We start from the raw sequence: 16,761 nt of genomic DNA, 5'->3' as shown, positions 1-16,761 counted from the left end.
AATAGAAGGTTCCGGTGCAGCACTCTTTCCCTTCCAGTCACATCCAATGGTCCGACTACATACACCGGGCCATCTCCTCTCCTTTCTTTCACCACATACGTTTGCTTTTCCCAGAACGCTCGCAGTTTTCCTGGGCCACCTCTTTCTGACAGGTTCCTCACCAACACATGATCCCCTGGCTCCAGGACAGAACTCCATGCCTTCCGATTGTAATTTCTTTGCCCCCTTGCAGCAGCCTTCTTCATGTTCTTTTTCGCAATCTCGTATGCTTCTTGCATAGACCTTTTCCACTTTTCAGCGTAGTCGGTGTGAGACTGAGTGTTCTTTACTTGCTTTGTGGGGAGCACCAGATCAATTGGAAGAACTGGCTCTCGACCAAAAAGGAGAAAGAATGGAGAAAATCCGGTTGACTCGTGCACAGTAGAATTATAGGCGTGGACAACTTTGTTCAGGTGTTCTGCCCAATTCAACTTCTCTGTTTCCTCTAGGGTCCTCAACATCCCCAACAATGTCCTATTAAACCTCTCTGCCGGGTTAGCTTGGGGGTGGTAGGGAGTTGTACGTGAATGCCTAATCCCACAGTAACTCTGTAGCTTTTGGAACAGGCTGTTCTCGAACTCCCTCCCCTGGTCATGGTGGATCTTTCCAGGATAACCAAAGCGCATGATGAAATCTTCAAAGATTTTCCGGGCTGCTGTCTTTCCAGACTTGTTTCTGGTGGCGTAAGCCTGAGCAAACTTTGAAAAATGGTCAATGACCACGAGGATATACTCTGCGCCCCCTCTGCTTTTCTCCAGGTGCAGGTAATCAATCGAGATCATCTCAAATGGAGCTGTTGTCTCAATGCTCTGGATTGGAGTTCTGGTGATCCGGTTTGGTTTCTTTTGTCTTAGGCATCGACACACTCTCGTGACATAATGCTCCATCTCTTCTCTCATTTTCGGCCAGAAGAAACGTGCACGAGCTGCTGCCACCATGCGATCGGCACCTAGGTGGGCCATGTCTTCATGTAAGTACTTGTATATCATACTTTTCAAGTTTTCTGGGATAATTAACTGAGTTCTGGTCATTATTTTTCTTTGCAGGATACCTTCCTCATTAATCTGCAGGTGATGCCATTCTCGTAAGAGTCGTCTCACAGCTTCCGGTTCCCTCAATTTTTCTTTGTGTTTGAGATTGATTTGTTTCTGTTTCAGATCAAGTACTCGGCTGATGACTGGATCACTCAGCTGGGCACTCCTTATATCCTGCGGTGTTAGCCGTTGACAGGTCTCTGATCCACCCTTCAGCTCCTCTGGTAAGACATCTATGTTGCAAGTGATTGCAGATATCCAGTCCACTTCCTCACGTCGTTGTGCTTTTAGGACTTCCCCAATTGATCCCAGCACTTCTGGCTCACATTCCTGAGTACACTCTCTGACTGTGACTTCAATGGGCACTGATCTCCGTGATAAGAAATCTGCATCTCGATTTGCCGTTCCTGGTCTATATTTCAAAGTGAAACGGTAGTCTGCCAGCTCAGAAACCCACCGTTGCCCCGCTGCATTGAGCTTTGCCGTTTTCATGACATATGTCAACGGGTTATTATCACTGTAGACAGTGAAATGTGGCGCATGAAACAGGAAATCCCGGAAACGCTCTGTGATCGCCCATTTGAGTCCGAGGAACTCCAACTTCCCAGAATGCAGCTTGTAGTTCCTTTCGGCAGGGGTCAGAGTCCGAGACCCATAACCAACTACTCGGAGTTTGCCTCCCTGTCGTTGGTACAGTACGGCTCCTAGCCCTTCTTCTGACGCATCAACATGAAGGACAAATGGCTTTTCAAAGTCTGGGTATGCCATTATGGGTGGGTTTGACAACTCCGCGATCAGCTTCTCCAGTGCTTCCTGATGTCGCCCTGTCCACTCTACTGGCTGTGATGGAGGTGCTTGCGAGGATGAGTTCCCTCTTTTTCCGGAGCCTTTCGTCTTGCACATGCTGGGCTTTGTCAACAGTTCATATAAAGGCTTGGCTATTCTGGCAAAGTCAGCAATGTATGATCTGTAGTAACCAAGGAAACCCATGAGCTTCCTCACCTCACGAACAGTGCTAGGTGTTTCCCACTTTAGTGCTTGCACAGCCTCTTTTTCTTTGGGGTTCATGCTGTACCCATGTTCAGAGATGATACGGCCTACATAGCAGACTTCTGGCTTAAAAAAATCACATTTCCTTGGCCTTAGCTTGATACCACACTGCTCCTGTCGCTGTAGCACTTTCTTCAAGTCCTCCAGGTGCTGGTTGAAGTCCTTGCTGAAGACTAACACGTCATCAAGATAGGGAACACAAATGTCATCCCTGAACTCTCCTAGACACTCTTCCATGTACCTCTGAAAGGCGGCGGGTGCATTCGTGAGGCCGAACGGTATCCGTACCCACTCATAGAGTCCCCAGGGTGTTATAAATGCTGTGTATGCCCTACTGTCTTTACTCATGAAGCCCTGATGATAGGCTTTACCCTGGTCCAGCACAGTGAACCAGGAGTTCCCCCCTAGATTTTCTAGGATCTCTTGAATTCGTGGGATGGGATGCCTGTCAGCGTATGTCTTCTCGTTGAGCAGCCGGTAGTCCACACATAGACGCAAGCTCCCATCCTTCTTTCTCACACACACAACCGGCGAGGAATAGGAGGATGTCGACTTTTGGATCCACCCCTGAAGTTCTGTATGTGGGTCTTTACCTCTTGATACAGGGGTCGTGGTATTGCATTGTACGTCTTTTGGACAGGGATGTTGTCTTTCAAACGAATGTCCATTGTAAGATCCTGAATACATCCAGTATCCCAGTCATCCTTAGCAAACACTCCACTATTCTCTCTCAACAGCTGTCTCACACGCTCCTGTTGTTCCCCAGGTAAGTGACTGAGGTCCACTGGAGGGTCCCATCCTTCACTCTCCTGAACCCTGAGCGGAGTCTCTGGAGTTGAGTCATTGTCACATTGTGATACCTGAAATTGGGATTCAGACGGAGGTGGTGGTTTCACTTCCAGCTGATGAATGGCATCCACTGTATGCAGCCACCCCAGGACAGTCCGTGCTGTAAGTGTCACCTCTTCTTCCGTGGTATTTTCCATCATCACTGTAATGTTGTCATTATCATTTTGAGGCATCTGAATAAGCTGTTTGTTTACCTTTATACCTGCCGGCCAGGGTACTTCTGAATTGGGCTCCAGCATCACGTGTGTTCCAAGGGTAACCGTCTTATTCAGTTTGCCACAGCTGACGTTCACTCTCGCGCACCTTGGAAGAATTATGGATTTTCGTCCAAGTCTTGCAATATGACAGCTGCTGCTGTTTTTGCGTTTCTTCAGCAGTGACAGAACGGCTTTTGCTTTCCTAGGGCTAACTTCCAGAGATGAACTCAGTGTGTTCACAAGAAAACTCAAAGGAATCTGCTGGGCTGCGTTAGCTTGGACCAATTCCTCAATCACATTAAAGCCGATTATGGGTTTCTCCAATTCACTGGATGCAATGAGAATTGGTGCCAGCAGGTGTGTGCCCCCTCCTTCAGTCTCAGTGTTTCCAGACAGACAAAACTCCACTTCCATCCAGCCTTCATATGGTATGCTCGTCCCATTCGCCGCTGTCAGGTTGAGTTCTCCCTCCTCAAGTAGCTCTCTCACTGGTCTCACCTCTGTGTCAGGGAGATGTCTCTTCTTCCACTCCGAGCCCACAATTGAAACCTGTGACCCCGTGTCCCAAAGCACTGATGTATTAACACCTCCAAGAGAACATTGCACCAAGCATCTGCGTCCCACCAGACTGGCTGTTTTCTCCTGTTTGTTCGACCATGGTGCTTCAGATAAGCAAGCTCTTGGTAAGCTTTCAATGATGTCTGATGTAATCTCAATCTTGCTTGACGTCACATTGGTTACAGTTCGTTTCCGACAACCCGCTGCCCAGTGCTCACTGCTGCCACACTTGTAGCAGTGTTCACATCTTCCCTCTGGGTTGGACTGCTCACATTGGGTACAGCGCCTGGTGCTTGCTCGAACAGGTGGAAATTGATTTCGAGTGAATCTCTGGTTACTGTTTCTGATTGTCTGAGGCCGTGATGTTTGAGCAAGGCTTGCTACTTGAGACGTAAGGCTCTGGATTGCTTCACAAATCACTTTGTCTCGTGCATCAAGCTTTTCCATCAGGTTGTTAGGCTTTGGAGCTTTCTCTTTTTTTATAATGACACCTTTATCTTGTTCAGCAGGTGCCTGTTCCTCCTCCATAACTGTGGCCACCTTGGCTATTTTTGGTCGAGTGGTTGAGAACTTTGATTTTCGTTCAAGCTCCAGACTATATGACATGTTCATTTTCTCCAAAAGCACTTCATCTTCTACGCATGGGTTTTCCAGGTAGGGTTTTAGATCTGTGCGTATGCTGTCATCATGAAGGCCAGTCATAACTGTCTGCAAAAACTGATTCTGGATTAGTTCATAATTATATCTTAATCCTGTCTTTACATTTTCAGATGCTGACAAAACCCTCTGTCTGAGATCCATGGCTCGAACTAAGAACTGGATAGGCGTTTCTTTGGGTTCTTGAACTGCACGTGTGAGTGAGTGATACAATTCAGTTGGATCCTTTTCTATAAAATGTGCTCTGAGAATTTGTTTAAGGACAGGCAATGTTAAGTCTGTTCTACTCTCCAGATAACTTCTCAAATTGACACCTGGGATGATGGCTTGAATGACTGCCTCGACAATTTCTCCCTCATCATAACCCCTTTTGCATGCCCTGTGAATCTGTCTGTCCAGGCTGGTAAAGTTTAATTTGTCTCTCTGGCCAGGTTCACCAATTTGTCCAATTATTTTGAGTTCTTTTTTGTACACTGGATGCACTAGTGTGACGTTTTCTCCTGAAACTGATGAATTTGGCATTTTTCGGTCTGTTCTGGCACGTACTGATTCTGTTGCAGTGATTATCACAGGCTTTTCTGATGCAATTCCACTAACGCCCACAGAGTGGTGCTCCAGGTCAACTTTTCGCTGCCCCTCGTTGGTTTCTTCATCTTCTGCACTGGATGATCTCTCGCTTTTCTCTTCGTCAACATTTATCAAACTGTCAATTTTTCCCTTTGTATCTAATAACATAGATAGTCCTTCATCTTCAAGTGAAACAACATCATCTCCCTCTAAATACTGCAGAATACGTCTTCTCAGCGCGCGAGGCGTGTGTGTCTCATCCTCCCTCACATTTAGCATTAACATTTCACACAAATCTCTCAGTTGCGAAGCAGATAACTCGAGTAATTTACCCTCTATTTCATCCATCGTAGCTTCCCACACAGTCAACATTATGGCCACTCAATGAACAGATTAACTCACGTTTGCAGTTGTTTTTCCGCCGTTTCAAAGCCCACTCTCTCCGTGATTCGCGGCTCGTTCTCAGCTCGCACTGCACTCGCGGCTCGCGGCTCGTTTCATCACTCGCTGGCCGCTCCGCACTTGCTGCTCTCTTCCTCCCGAAATCCGTCACAAACCGGGCGGAAACACCAATTTTATGTTGCCCCCTTGGACAATAACAACGACAGCTTTTCTTTTCTGTAGATTTATTTGCCCCGGTTGTTTTTCTCTTTTGTTTTCTGTGACAGATTATGGGGCTGAAAGTTTTAACATGAACAACAACATGTGTTAACTGTGCTTCTTCTTTTCCTTTTTACCCACTACTCTTTTCTTCTCACAGCGCCCCCAACAGTATACATCATTTCTGAGACTTTCAATATTTATCCTCTACATTATATTAGTGCAAAATATCTACAATAAACAAAGACAAGAAACAAATTAAATAATTATTTGAGGTCCTTACACATGCAAGGCAAAGGAAGCGACGGGCAAAGCAACATCTGCTAAAGGCAGTCAATTTAATGTCCGATGGGTGGAGAGAGATGCTGAAGGACGTCCACTGCTAAAAAGAAGCAGAAGTGGAGAGACATGAAAACGTGCTTCAGCTACAGGTAGTCCATGTCTTCCAGGATTTTTTTGTGATTACCCACCCAATCTTTCTTAACTAAATATAACTTGTGCCCATTGTATACAGAATTTAGCTTGCTATTTGTTAGGTAACATAAATATGGTTTTGTGTCACTTTTGAAACATAGACCACCAAACTGTGGGGCTTCCAGTGCACAGCTTTTTCCTTTATTTTTTTCCATGGTAAAACTTAGGATTTCTGTTTCCGGTTTTTAATCATTTTCCTTTGAATACTCTATGTTAAACTGTGCCATCAGAAACACAACATGGTGGTGGATGTGTTACTTATGTTATTGACTTCACTGTAATGCTAAGCAATTCCAAAGAAATTAAGTGGAAGTGAAGCAATCAGTGTCAGGTTCATGCTGCTAACAGTTCAAGATTATGTCCAGATAATGAGGGAAAAAAACTTTTAGAGATTAATGAAATTGTCAGACATGTCAATTAGCCTATTATAGCCTTAAGTCACTAATGAACACTGTATTATATGCTTGTAAGACATGAAAATTGTTATCTCGTTCCTTTCTACCTATCTTTTCAGTTGATTCCGTTGTTGGCAGTGAGGGCACTACTCCTTTTGAGTCATCTGAGGAGGTTCCCACAGTTACCCAATCAAACTGCTCTCAACACTCATTTGGTAAGATGACACCGGACCTTACTGTAATTAAGCAAGTTAGCAATAAGCATGAAAGGAATGATTATTTTCTTATTTCTGTCTTTTAGACAGTGAGATGCAGAAACTGCAGGACATTCTGACCTCAGGAGATGTTCAAGGCACCAGCAAGTGTCCTTCAACATCCACATCATGGTGCTTGCGCCAATCTGTAGCCCAAGATGAGTGGCGGAAAGCAAGGTCCCATCACATCAACTGCTTGCTGTCCTGCAATGTGGCTCCAGAAAATAACTGCAGCCACTGCACATCTCCTGCCGTCATTCGCTGCAGAGACTGCATGCCCCAAGAGTGGCTGTGTATGGATTGTGACATATACATACACAAAAAACTCACCCTCCATAACAGGGAGTCCTGCATTGAGGGAATTTACAAGCCCATTGAGCCAACAGTGTGCTGTGTACAAAAAGATGGCAAATATACACTGGTCAATCAAGGTAGTGTTCTGAACCTTTTTGGTAAAGTGATTAAAGTTTTATTCTATTTAATTTTTTTTAACTTTTATTATCTTAATTGGACATATTTTTAATGCTTTCTCACTAATTATTTCACTTCTCTTTTCAGTATGTTTATTGCCTACAGTGAGACCTGTCCAGTTATGTACTTGCGACCCTTCAAACGTCACAGAATCAGCTGGCAGAGCAATCATTTTGGTTTGCATAAATGGTATGAATTATGGTTTATATTTTTATTTATTCTTGTCCCTTTGTGTGTTACAATGTTCTACTTTTTGATTTTAGGTCGGTATGATTTGCACTTGCCAAACTTGCTGTGCAGATTATGTCTGGCACATTGGACACCTGACATGAGCGACCTAATAAGCAGTGGGTATTGGCCAGCATCTGTGAATGCTGACACGCTGTTTTCGGTAGATGTCTTCAGTTCATTTGAAGAAATGAAAACTGTTGCACCAGGTTTATCGAGACAAGGTTTTTTGCGGATGTTGGAGAGGAGGACCTGTCTCTTTGGAAGGGTAAGATCAGTGTAGATCAAAGTTGCCTCAAGTAGAGATGAGAGAATATTAGTGTAGCTATTTCATTTTACTCTTTACTAATCAAATGTACAGGCTGGGAAAATACATGGAGACGTATTCCAAAGAAGCTTCATGGAATACACATTCTGCCAGCACGAGTGTGAAAAAATGGCCAGTGTAGAGCACTTCACCTGCCCGGCATGTACACCCAACATGCTTGCTCTTTGTGCAGATGGCAACAGAAAAGTGTACCGATTTCGGCAGTCAAAAGGGTTAGTTGTTTTACACTTGTAGTTGTTTTACTTAATGTTAAATTATTAGGGCTGTGAAAAGATTAATCGCGATTAATCTTTTCACAGCCCTAAAAATTATCAGAACATATAATGTCTGACACTGAACATATATTTTTTTCTTATTCTATCAAGGTCAGAGGAACCCTATTTTGATGGCACCTTCATTGCCAAGGACACTGATGTACACCATTTTGTTGACGAGATCAGGAGTAAAATGAAAAGTGTTAGTAAAATATGTAGTTTTTTGCACCTTTGATTTATATCCAAAATTTGCAATGTATGATTGTTGTTTTATTAAATAGATAATGTATCCCTAGTTGGTGTAAGCTTATATAATACACTTAGTTTGTTACTAGCACTTTGAGCATGATGCACTCTTTCAATCTTGTGTTGAGGTTTAAATTAGATATGGTAGGTGTGGTGGCATCCAAAGTGGCTAGTTTAGTCATTAATTATGTAATAGCAGATCTCTGCAAGAGATTAGTGACTATGCATGCAGTTTGTCATGCGACTATCTCTGTCATGCGACTATACTAGTGACTATCTATGCAGTTTGTAGAGTAGAGAAAGTAGAAGATGCATTTTCTGAAGCTCCTCTTTAGTAGTAGTTTGAAAGTAAACCTTTATTGTCACCGATCATTACAAAGATGCCAGTTGGTGTGATGTAACCTGACTCATCCTGATGGATGAAGTAACTAGTTAGAAAAAATAGCAACTTTCAGTTTTAACCAGAATTATTGTGTCATGCAGACTGCCGGCAAAGGGATCTGTGGAGCCAGTCAGTGGTCTGCTGCACGTGAAACGGCCAGAAGAGCAAGCAAACTGGATGAAGAGGGCCTTGAGGTGGTTGTTTGCAGACATGGAGTGCTACTCAAGGCTCTTAACATGTACAGGGGGGAAATATTTGCTTATCCGCTGTACCTGCAGAAGGAGCTCCAAGCAGCCACAAACGGACAGTTCTATTGCACAGATATTGCTTGCAAGTATTGGCCTTATCTTGAGAAGTTGGCAGTCTCCATGTTGGAACTCAGACCTTTACTGCAGATGAGACCATTCCTTTCTGTCATGCATGCCAAGGCTCATTCAACCAAGTGTGAGGTACTGCATATTCTTTATCATACCATTTAAAAAAATAAATAATAATAATACTTATATAACACACTGTATATGCCTATAATTTAAGTGCCATGCTGATTTGTAAGATAATCTGGAGTGGCAAAAATCAGGAAGGTGCTGGCACAACTGCAGGGGAGGAGGTCGAAATGGTCAACAGCTACCTGTCTCGTTGTGCCCTCACAACCAAGTACATGACAAAATCTGGTAATTATTGCTCATTTATATTATTTTAGGAAACCTGTCTTTTATTCTTTTTTTATTTTTATTATTTTTATTCTAACTGTCTAATACTTTGTACTGAGATTACAAATATTATATAACAGCAAATATACAGCTGTAAATATTCTAATATAGTACATTAATAAAACTGCATTACATCTCTCTTAAATTAAAAATCAATTGTCAATGCGTGGATGAACTGCAATAGCATGAGCATTAATGATACTTTCCTCCATCACATCATTCTGTTGTTTAAAGCCAGGAATGACATGCTAACTGTCCATGCTATTGGGTGGAACCGACGGAAGTGGGAAGGCCTTCATCTTGCCCTATCCAGCAGATACATCAAGGTATTATGTTATGTCTGAGTTATGTATACTAAGCCTTTCATGACTTTCCTCACTTTTTAAGATTGCAAAGTCAAAAATCTTTTTTTTTATACACCAGACTTTGAAAAAGACTGAGGCTGAGTCTCAGAAACTGGAGGATTTGAGCAGTGAACTGGGGTGTCCTGAGAACATCGTGCATCAGTGGGTACATGATGTCAGACAATGGGCTACTGACGGTACAGTATTTTATGGACATTCTTCTAAGTAGTTTACTAATACTGCAATTGTATAAGTGAGAATCTTTGCCATGCATAAGGATTAAGTAAGGGGGCGTTGTCCTGTTTTTGTTTGCTATAAACTTGTGGGCTTGTAAACGTACTCGGTTACTAATGTAACCTCGGTTCTCTCTAGAAGAGGGAACGAGTATTACGTAAGGTTAGCTTACGCATCGGGAAAGTCTTCTTTCTTCGAGATCTGAAGCCAAAAAATTATCCTTAATTTTGTATACATTGTCAACGCAGTGCAGCAGCCGACAGACCTAGGCAGGCTGTATAAGCGTGCTCATTGGCTGCTCGGCGGCAACTGCTTAAGCCTATCGGTGAGCGCTCTGAACGCGGCAACCAATGAGGGCGCTTTGCGCCCTCCACACCCTTCTAACCGTCAGAATGGGTGTGGCCAGCGTGTATATATTCAGCGCTCATAGGCTAAAATTCTGGTTTTCGCAGTCTGAAGCGCAAAAGCTCGTGGCGCGACACGGCAGGTTACGCAATACTCGTTCCCTCTTCTAGAGAGAACCGAGGTTACATTAGTAACCGAGTACGTTCTCTTACGAGAGGTCTCTCGTATTGCGTAAGGTTAGCTTACGCATCGGGAACCCTTTGTCAACGCCGTGTGCGCCGAGCATCCAGCCCATGAATCCCAGGGAAACCGGGGAAAACACTCTGCTGGGAAATGTGGCCGGTCGGAGAGACGGGCCAGCGCAGTACAGGCACTTCATGCAGCATATGAAATAGAGCGGCGCGGCCGGTCTATAAACATATAACAGTACAAACAGTAGGGCCGGCAGAGCGAGCCCATACAGTACATAAGCACTCATAAGGGTAGGAGAAAAACGACATAGTCGGTCTCACATGAAGGGAAAAATTCCCGCGCGACAGAGAATAATACGGGCGGCCAGCAGCGCGGGCCAGCACCGACAACAGCGCGTAACGGGAAATAGGAAACAGAGCGGATCAGCCGGTCTGAGTCAAACACTTCACCCTGAGTATAGTACCAGAATAGCGCCAGCATATGAACGTAGTCTGCACACGAGAAATGGGCAGAGCATACATGTCACTTATGCTGACAGTATTTTTGCCTGTAGGGCAGGAACTTCCAGGTTATAAAACCTCACGAATGTTGACGGGGAGGCCCAGCCCGCCGCCATACAAATACCGTGATTAGAAATTCCGCTGGACCAGGCCCACGACGAGGCCATGCCTCTAGTGGAGTGGGCTCTGATGCCCAGAGGGCACTGCAGGTGTCTGGAGGCATAAGCTGCTGCTATCGCGTCCACTATCCACCTGGACAAGCTCTGCTTCGAGGCGGCAAGACCCTTGGTGCGTCCGCCGAAGGAAACAAAGAGCTGCTCTGAACGCCTGAAAGCGGCGGAGCGCGTGATGTAAACTCTCAGCGCCCGGACAGGGCATAGGAGGTTATCACTGTCCCCACTGTCGGATGCTGGCAGAGCCGAGAGGGACATAACTTGTGCCCTAAACGGGGTTCCAATCGCTTTGGGGATGTAACCGTGTCTCGGTCTGAGAATGACTTTTGAGTCATTCGGCCCGAACTCAAGACATGCAGGGCTAACAGATAGCGCGTGCAAATCACCCACTCGTTTGACTGAAGACAGAGCTATCAGAAAAACGTTTTTAAGCGACAGATACTTTAGATCCGCGGATTCAAGCGGTTCAAAGGGAAAAGCCTCTAGGGCCGCTAGGACCAAGGACAGATCCCACGAGGGAACCGAGGGGGGCCGCGGGGGATTCATCCGTCTAGCTCCTCTGAGGAAGCGGATAATGAGCTCATTCCTTCCCATTGCCCGGCCGCGCGTCGTCTCAGCGAACGCTGCAATAGCGGCAACATATACTTTGAGCGTGGAAGGGGATCTGCCCTTTTCCAACAGCTCTTGTAAGAAGGAGAGCACCCGCGGGACCCCGCATGCGCGCGGATCCAAGTTTTTAGTAGCGCACCATTTAGAAAACACCGACCATTTAGACGCGTAGAGCCGTCTCGTGGAGGGGGCTCTCGACTGTGTGATCGTGTTCACGACCCCTTCTGACAGGTCAACGGGTATCCGTTGATCACCCATGCATGCAGCGACCAGCGCTCTGGATGGGGATGCCAGATCGATCCACCGGCTTGGGAGAGGAGATCCTTTCTCACCGGGATCGGCCATGGGGGTGAGTGCGACAGCCTCACTAGCTCTGGGTACCAAGTTTGGTTTTCCCATCGCGGGGCTATAAGCAGCACTGAGTGGTGCGTTTCTCTGATCCTCGAAATGACCTGTGGCAACAGGGAGATCGGAGGAAAAGCATACAGCGGGAGGCTGGGCCATGTCTGGGACAGCGCGTCCTCGCTCTTCGAATAAAACTTCGGGCATTGAGCATTGTCTTTCGACGCAAAGAGGTCGATTTCCGCTCTGCCGAATAGGCGCCAGAGAAACTGGACTGTCTGGGGGTGCAGAGACCATTCTCCCGGGGGGATGTTGTCCCTGGACAGTCTGTCTGGACCGACATTCAGGTGGCCCGGCACGTGCGCGGCTCTCAGCGAGCGCAGCGAGCGGTAAGCCCACACGAGAAGGCGTTCTGTCAGCCTGCACAGATTCCTGGATCTGACACCGCCCTGTCGGTTCACATAGGATACCACGGACGTGTTGTCCGAGCGGACTAGCACATGGTAATCCCGTATGAATGGGAGGAAGCGCCTGAGCGCGTTCTCGACCGCTATCATCTCCAAACAGTTTATGTGGAGGCATTTTTAGGCCAAAAGCCGGTTTGCCCTCGAACAGAGCGCCCCCAGCCTGAGGTGGAAGCGTCTGTCGAGATAACTTTGCGGTGTGAGATAGCTCCCGTTGTCACTCCCCGCTGGTACCAGTCGGCCGCTAACCAGGGCTTCAGAGCTGAAACGCAGCTCTGAGTCACTCTGATGCGAATACCGCCGGATGCCCATGCTCTGTGAGGCACTCGGGCATTCAGCCAGCGTTGTAGCGGGCGCATTCGTAAAAGACCCAGCCGAAGCACTGCTACGGCTGAGGCCATACAACCCAGTAACCTCTGAAATGTTTTGAGAGGTACGGTGCTGCCCGGCCGGAGGGACGCGGCCAGGCGTCGAATGCAGCGCGCGCGCTGTGTCGACAGGCGGGCCGTGTACTGATATACCTGACCGTCGAAGGCGAATCTCAAGAATGGCCTGTGACGGGGTATTATCTGGATCTGAAAAGCACGCGTCTTTTAGATCGAGAGATATAAACCAGTCCCTCGGGCGAATTTGCGCGAGAATTTGTCTGGTTGTGAGCATTTTGAACGGTCTTCTCATAAGAGCCTTGTTCAAACGTCTCAGATCCAAAATTGGTCTGAGAGCTCCGTCCTTCTTGGGAACGAGGAAATAACGGCTGTAAAAGCCCGACTCGCTCATGGAAGGGGAAACCGGTTCTATAGCCCTTTTGCACAGAAGTGTAGCTATTTCTGCTCGAAGTAGATGTGCTACTTCCCCATTCACTCTGGTCTCGATACGCGCTTGAAAGCGCGGAGGGCGGCGAGCGAACTGCAGAGTATAGCCCTGTTTTACTGTGCTTAGCACCCGTTCTGATGCGCCTGGAATAGCTTCCCACGCTTTTGCGTGTGCAGCCAGGGGCAGAATGGCCTCCGGGCTCCGATCGCCGCGCATCGCGGGCTCGAGAGCTCGAAACGGAGGGGCGGGCGCGGCGCGCGCGCTCTTGGTGCTTAGATACGGCGGATCGCACGTAGCGATAGCTGGCCGTTTTACACACAGTGTCCCGGTGGCTTTAGACGGGGAACATAAAGTGTGAGGCGCGATGGCGGCGTCGGGGGCGAAAATGTTCGTTAGTATATGTGAGCGCTCGAGGGCGGGCACAGGACTTACATTCAGGGGCGGGCACGGCACGGCGCGCGCGCTCTTGGTGCTTAGATACGGCGGATCGCACGTAGCGATAGCTGGCCGTTTTACACACAGTGTCCCGGTGGCTTTGGACGGGGAACATATAGTGTGAGGCGCGACGCGCGATGTCGGCGTCAGGGCGAAAATGTTAGTTAGTATGTGTGAGCGCTCGAGGGCGGGCACAGGACTTACATTCAGGGGCGGGCACGGCACGGCGCGCGCGCTCTTGGTGCTTAGATACGGCGGATCGCACGTAGCGATAGCTGGCCGTTTTACACACAGTGTCCCGGTGGCTTTGGACGGGGAACATATAGTGTGAGGCGCGACGCGCGATGTCGGCGTCAGGGCGAAAATGTTAGTTAGTATGTGTGAGCGCTCGAGGGCGGGCACAGGACTTACATTTAAAACATGACCGGTCGTGCGAGGCCGTGTGACAGAGCGGGCAGTAAGTAGGTGTGGGCACGGAGAAGTGGACACGTGACCTACTTTTAACACTAAAGCGGATTTTGCCTGCTTCATGAGAGTGGGCTCTGTGAGAGACACGGGATGTATAGTGCTTGTGTACAGGGGTGAGCACAGAAACGTGGGCACATTCACTGTACTAGAAACACATACGGCGTCAGCCGTGCAACCAGACATTATGCTCTTGTAACCCTACGGTGGTAGTTCTGCTTATAGGCAGGTTAAGAATCTATTGTAGGAGTTATCTAAATCTAGATTCGATGAGGAGGCTGGTTATATACTAATCATATGGTCAAAGGACACATAGATTCCACTCCAAAGGAAGCACAGGACAATAGAATAAAGTTTAAATGTAGTTCTTATTCAAATTATTTTTCTTATTTTCTCATTCAAAATTCAATATTTAGTTCAGTTCACACAGCATTAGTGTCATTGATGTTAACAAATCGGCCACAACTTTGAGATCTCATGAAACAAAACAAAAGGAAAAAAATCTTTCAAAGAAAAAAATTGTTACCCTTGAGTGCACTCAAAATATTTTAACTGTCCAGCCACCCCTTCAATACTTAGCGTTAGCGTCCATATCAAACCACCCAATGGCACCGTTGCAGCGCTGTTAGTTGAGGCAGTGGACCAGGGAACCAGGCACCAGGGCGAACAGAGAGGAATCCAACTTCAGTGGAAAGAACACCAGGGATCCGGGACCAGAAGAAGCCTAAAAAAAAAACCAGTCTACACAAAAATGTGCAGAAAATTAACTAATGTTCAACTAAATGTCCTTTTTCCATCTTTTCATCATTTAAGTCCATATGTTCAATAATACAACTTAAAATTAAAATCAATAAAATGGAATTGGACAAACAAAAGTACAGCATAGCATAGTAACTCAAAATTGACAAAATTATTTCCTTTCAAAATGCATTTTTTTCATTGTACAAAAATTAGAATATACTACAAAATATACCTGTGGGGTAACATCCACTGCTATTGTAGATAGCCAGACTGGTTTTTGTTTTTTTTTATCCACTGTAATCCACTGTAATGTTGAAATGTAAACTTTTAGTCATTTCACCATTTTAGCTTCAAGCTAATCAACATAAAATGATAGTTTTCACTCACCGAGATAACTTTGTTTTACAACAAGTGTTGTCTAATTTTCAATGTAGTTTAACCTCGAGGATATATTTCGTTTTCAATCAATTTCAATCTTAATATTTACTCTGGCTCCCGTTTTTCCAGGCTTTTGTAAGGCAAGGCGAATGGCAGAAAAAAGCAGAAGAAGAACGTTTCTTTGTGCACTGCCACCTAGTGGCGAACTAGATATTGCACTTTACTCTAGTTTTAAGTGTTTGCATTAAAGGTCATTTCAGGACTTTATTGGGGCAAAATTGACAGGGTTACACTCTTTTGAAATTTCTCTGGGTTGCCGTGAGAACGGCGGATGCGAGCAGGCGAGCGGGTAGATATACCGGCTCGTTGACTGCGAGGTAAACAGCTGCAGTAGCCGTGGCAACGGGGACTGACAGAGCGTTAAGCTTCGACGGTGGTCCAGCCGCAGGGCTGCGGGATTTAACCGTCTTTTCTTCTCTCGTGTTTAGACGCTCAAAAATACTCGAGCACCCTGAGAAGGTGTGGTGCGAGAGGCGGGTTCGCTTTCTGTAAGTAAGAAAGACTGGCCGCGAGCTCGGAGAAGCAAGCAGCATAAATTTTTATCTGCCCCGAGCAGGGTTATTATAGTTTTGCATTTTTCATTAGTTTTTATTTTTATTTCGTTTTGACTTTTTGTTTTCAAATTCAGTTTAGTTTTAATTAGTTTTTAAAGTAGGTTTGCTAGTTTAGTTTAGTTTTTATTTTTTGAAAATGCTTAGTTTTAGTTTAGTTTTTATTAGTTTTAGTGTTAGTTTTAGTCTTTTTTTGTAATTTGGGTTATTTGTCAGGGGCAAGATTCAAAAAAGTCGGAAAAAGTATTGTGTAATAATAAAAACATAATACAATTTTAGAAAAAAATTCACACCCCATTGAAATTCCTTTACCTCTTACAAAATCCACACGCTGTACCAAAAATCTACACATCTTCTATACAGAATTCACACCCTATACAAATACCACAGCTGTACAATTTTCACACCCTATACTAAATTTACCCTATGGGGAGAGTGGGGTGATTTGTGCCAGGGGGGGGAAGTAGTTTCACCCCTTGTTTCTGGAAAACCATAGAAGAAATTGGTCATGTGACCACATAATTTTGAAAAGCAATCACTTTTACTCATCCTCCAAAGAAGAGAGACACATGGCATGAGAGTTAAGCACATTTTAGTGCAAAAAAACAGTTTTTTCCCTTTCAAAGTAAAATTTCTATGATTAAGGTTTTTTGATTGTAGTGTCTGAAAAATTATAGACAAGTTTGAAAACATTTCACACATGTTTTAGTGCTTTAGTAGGCTACACAATGAGTCTATACAGTTAGCATGATGTTAGCTCTTAACTGCTGGATCATGCTAGTTTTTCAAACTTGTGGGTCCGGGGTGATTTGTGCCAAAGGG

At 45.6% G+C, this 16,761-nt stretch overlaps 4 protein-coding genes across 8 annotated transcripts in view; 1 reads left to right on the top strand and 3 right to left on the bottom strand.

Moving 5' to 3' along the window:
• ighd (immunoglobulin heavy constant delta) overlaps positions 1-16,761 on the bottom strand; it is a 790,210-nt gene that overhangs the window by 306,218 nt on the left and 467,231 nt on the right. The gene's annotated exons all lie outside the window — the stretch shown is intronic.
• LOC307154331 (uncharacterized protein) overlaps positions 1-16,761 on the bottom strand; it is a 780,250-nt gene that overhangs the window by 383,513 nt on the left and 379,976 nt on the right. The window lies entirely within an intron of this gene.
• LOC307154345 (uncharacterized protein) overlaps positions 1-16,761 on the bottom strand; it is a 430,222-nt gene that overhangs the window by 198,326 nt on the left and 215,135 nt on the right. The gene's annotated exons all lie outside the window — the stretch shown is intronic.
• LOC307154380 (uncharacterized protein) overlaps positions 1-16,761 on the top strand; it is a 40,674-nt gene that overhangs the window by 14,066 nt on the left and 9,847 nt on the right. Inside the window, exons 1-11 of one of the 2 annotated variants that reach the window (XM_079864285.1) lie at positions 5,305-5,982; positions 6,540-6,635; positions 6,722-7,105; positions 7,233-7,334; positions 7,409-7,641; positions 7,735-7,913; positions 8,067-8,157; positions 8,685-9,032; positions 9,137-9,254; positions 9,528-9,619; positions 9,717-9,834. In XM_079864285.1, the coding sequence (XP_079720411.1) occupies positions 6,730-7,105; positions 7,233-7,334; positions 7,409-7,641; positions 7,735-7,913; positions 8,067-8,157; positions 8,685-9,032; positions 9,137-9,254; positions 9,528-9,619; positions 9,717-9,834 (1,657 nt within the window). In that variant the 5' untranslated portion in view covers positions 5,305-5,982; positions 6,540-6,635; positions 6,722-6,729. Of the gene's footprint in view, positions 1-5,304; positions 5,983-6,539; positions 6,636-6,721; positions 7,106-7,232; positions 7,335-7,408; positions 7,642-7,734; positions 7,914-8,066; positions 8,158-8,684; positions 9,033-9,136; positions 9,255-9,527; positions 9,620-9,716; positions 9,835-16,761 lie in introns of those variants that run through there. The other variant, XM_079864286.1, reaches the window with a different exon arrangement.

This window comes from Squalius cephalus, assembly GCF_949319135.1.
Source record: "Squalius cephalus genome assembly, chromosome: 1".
Lineage (NCBI taxonomy): Eukaryota > Metazoa > Chordata > Actinopteri > Cypriniformes > Leuciscidae > Squalius > Squalius cephalus.
The sequence above is the reverse complement of the archived record's forward strand: the minus strand, read 5'-3'. Positions and strand labels throughout refer to the sequence as shown.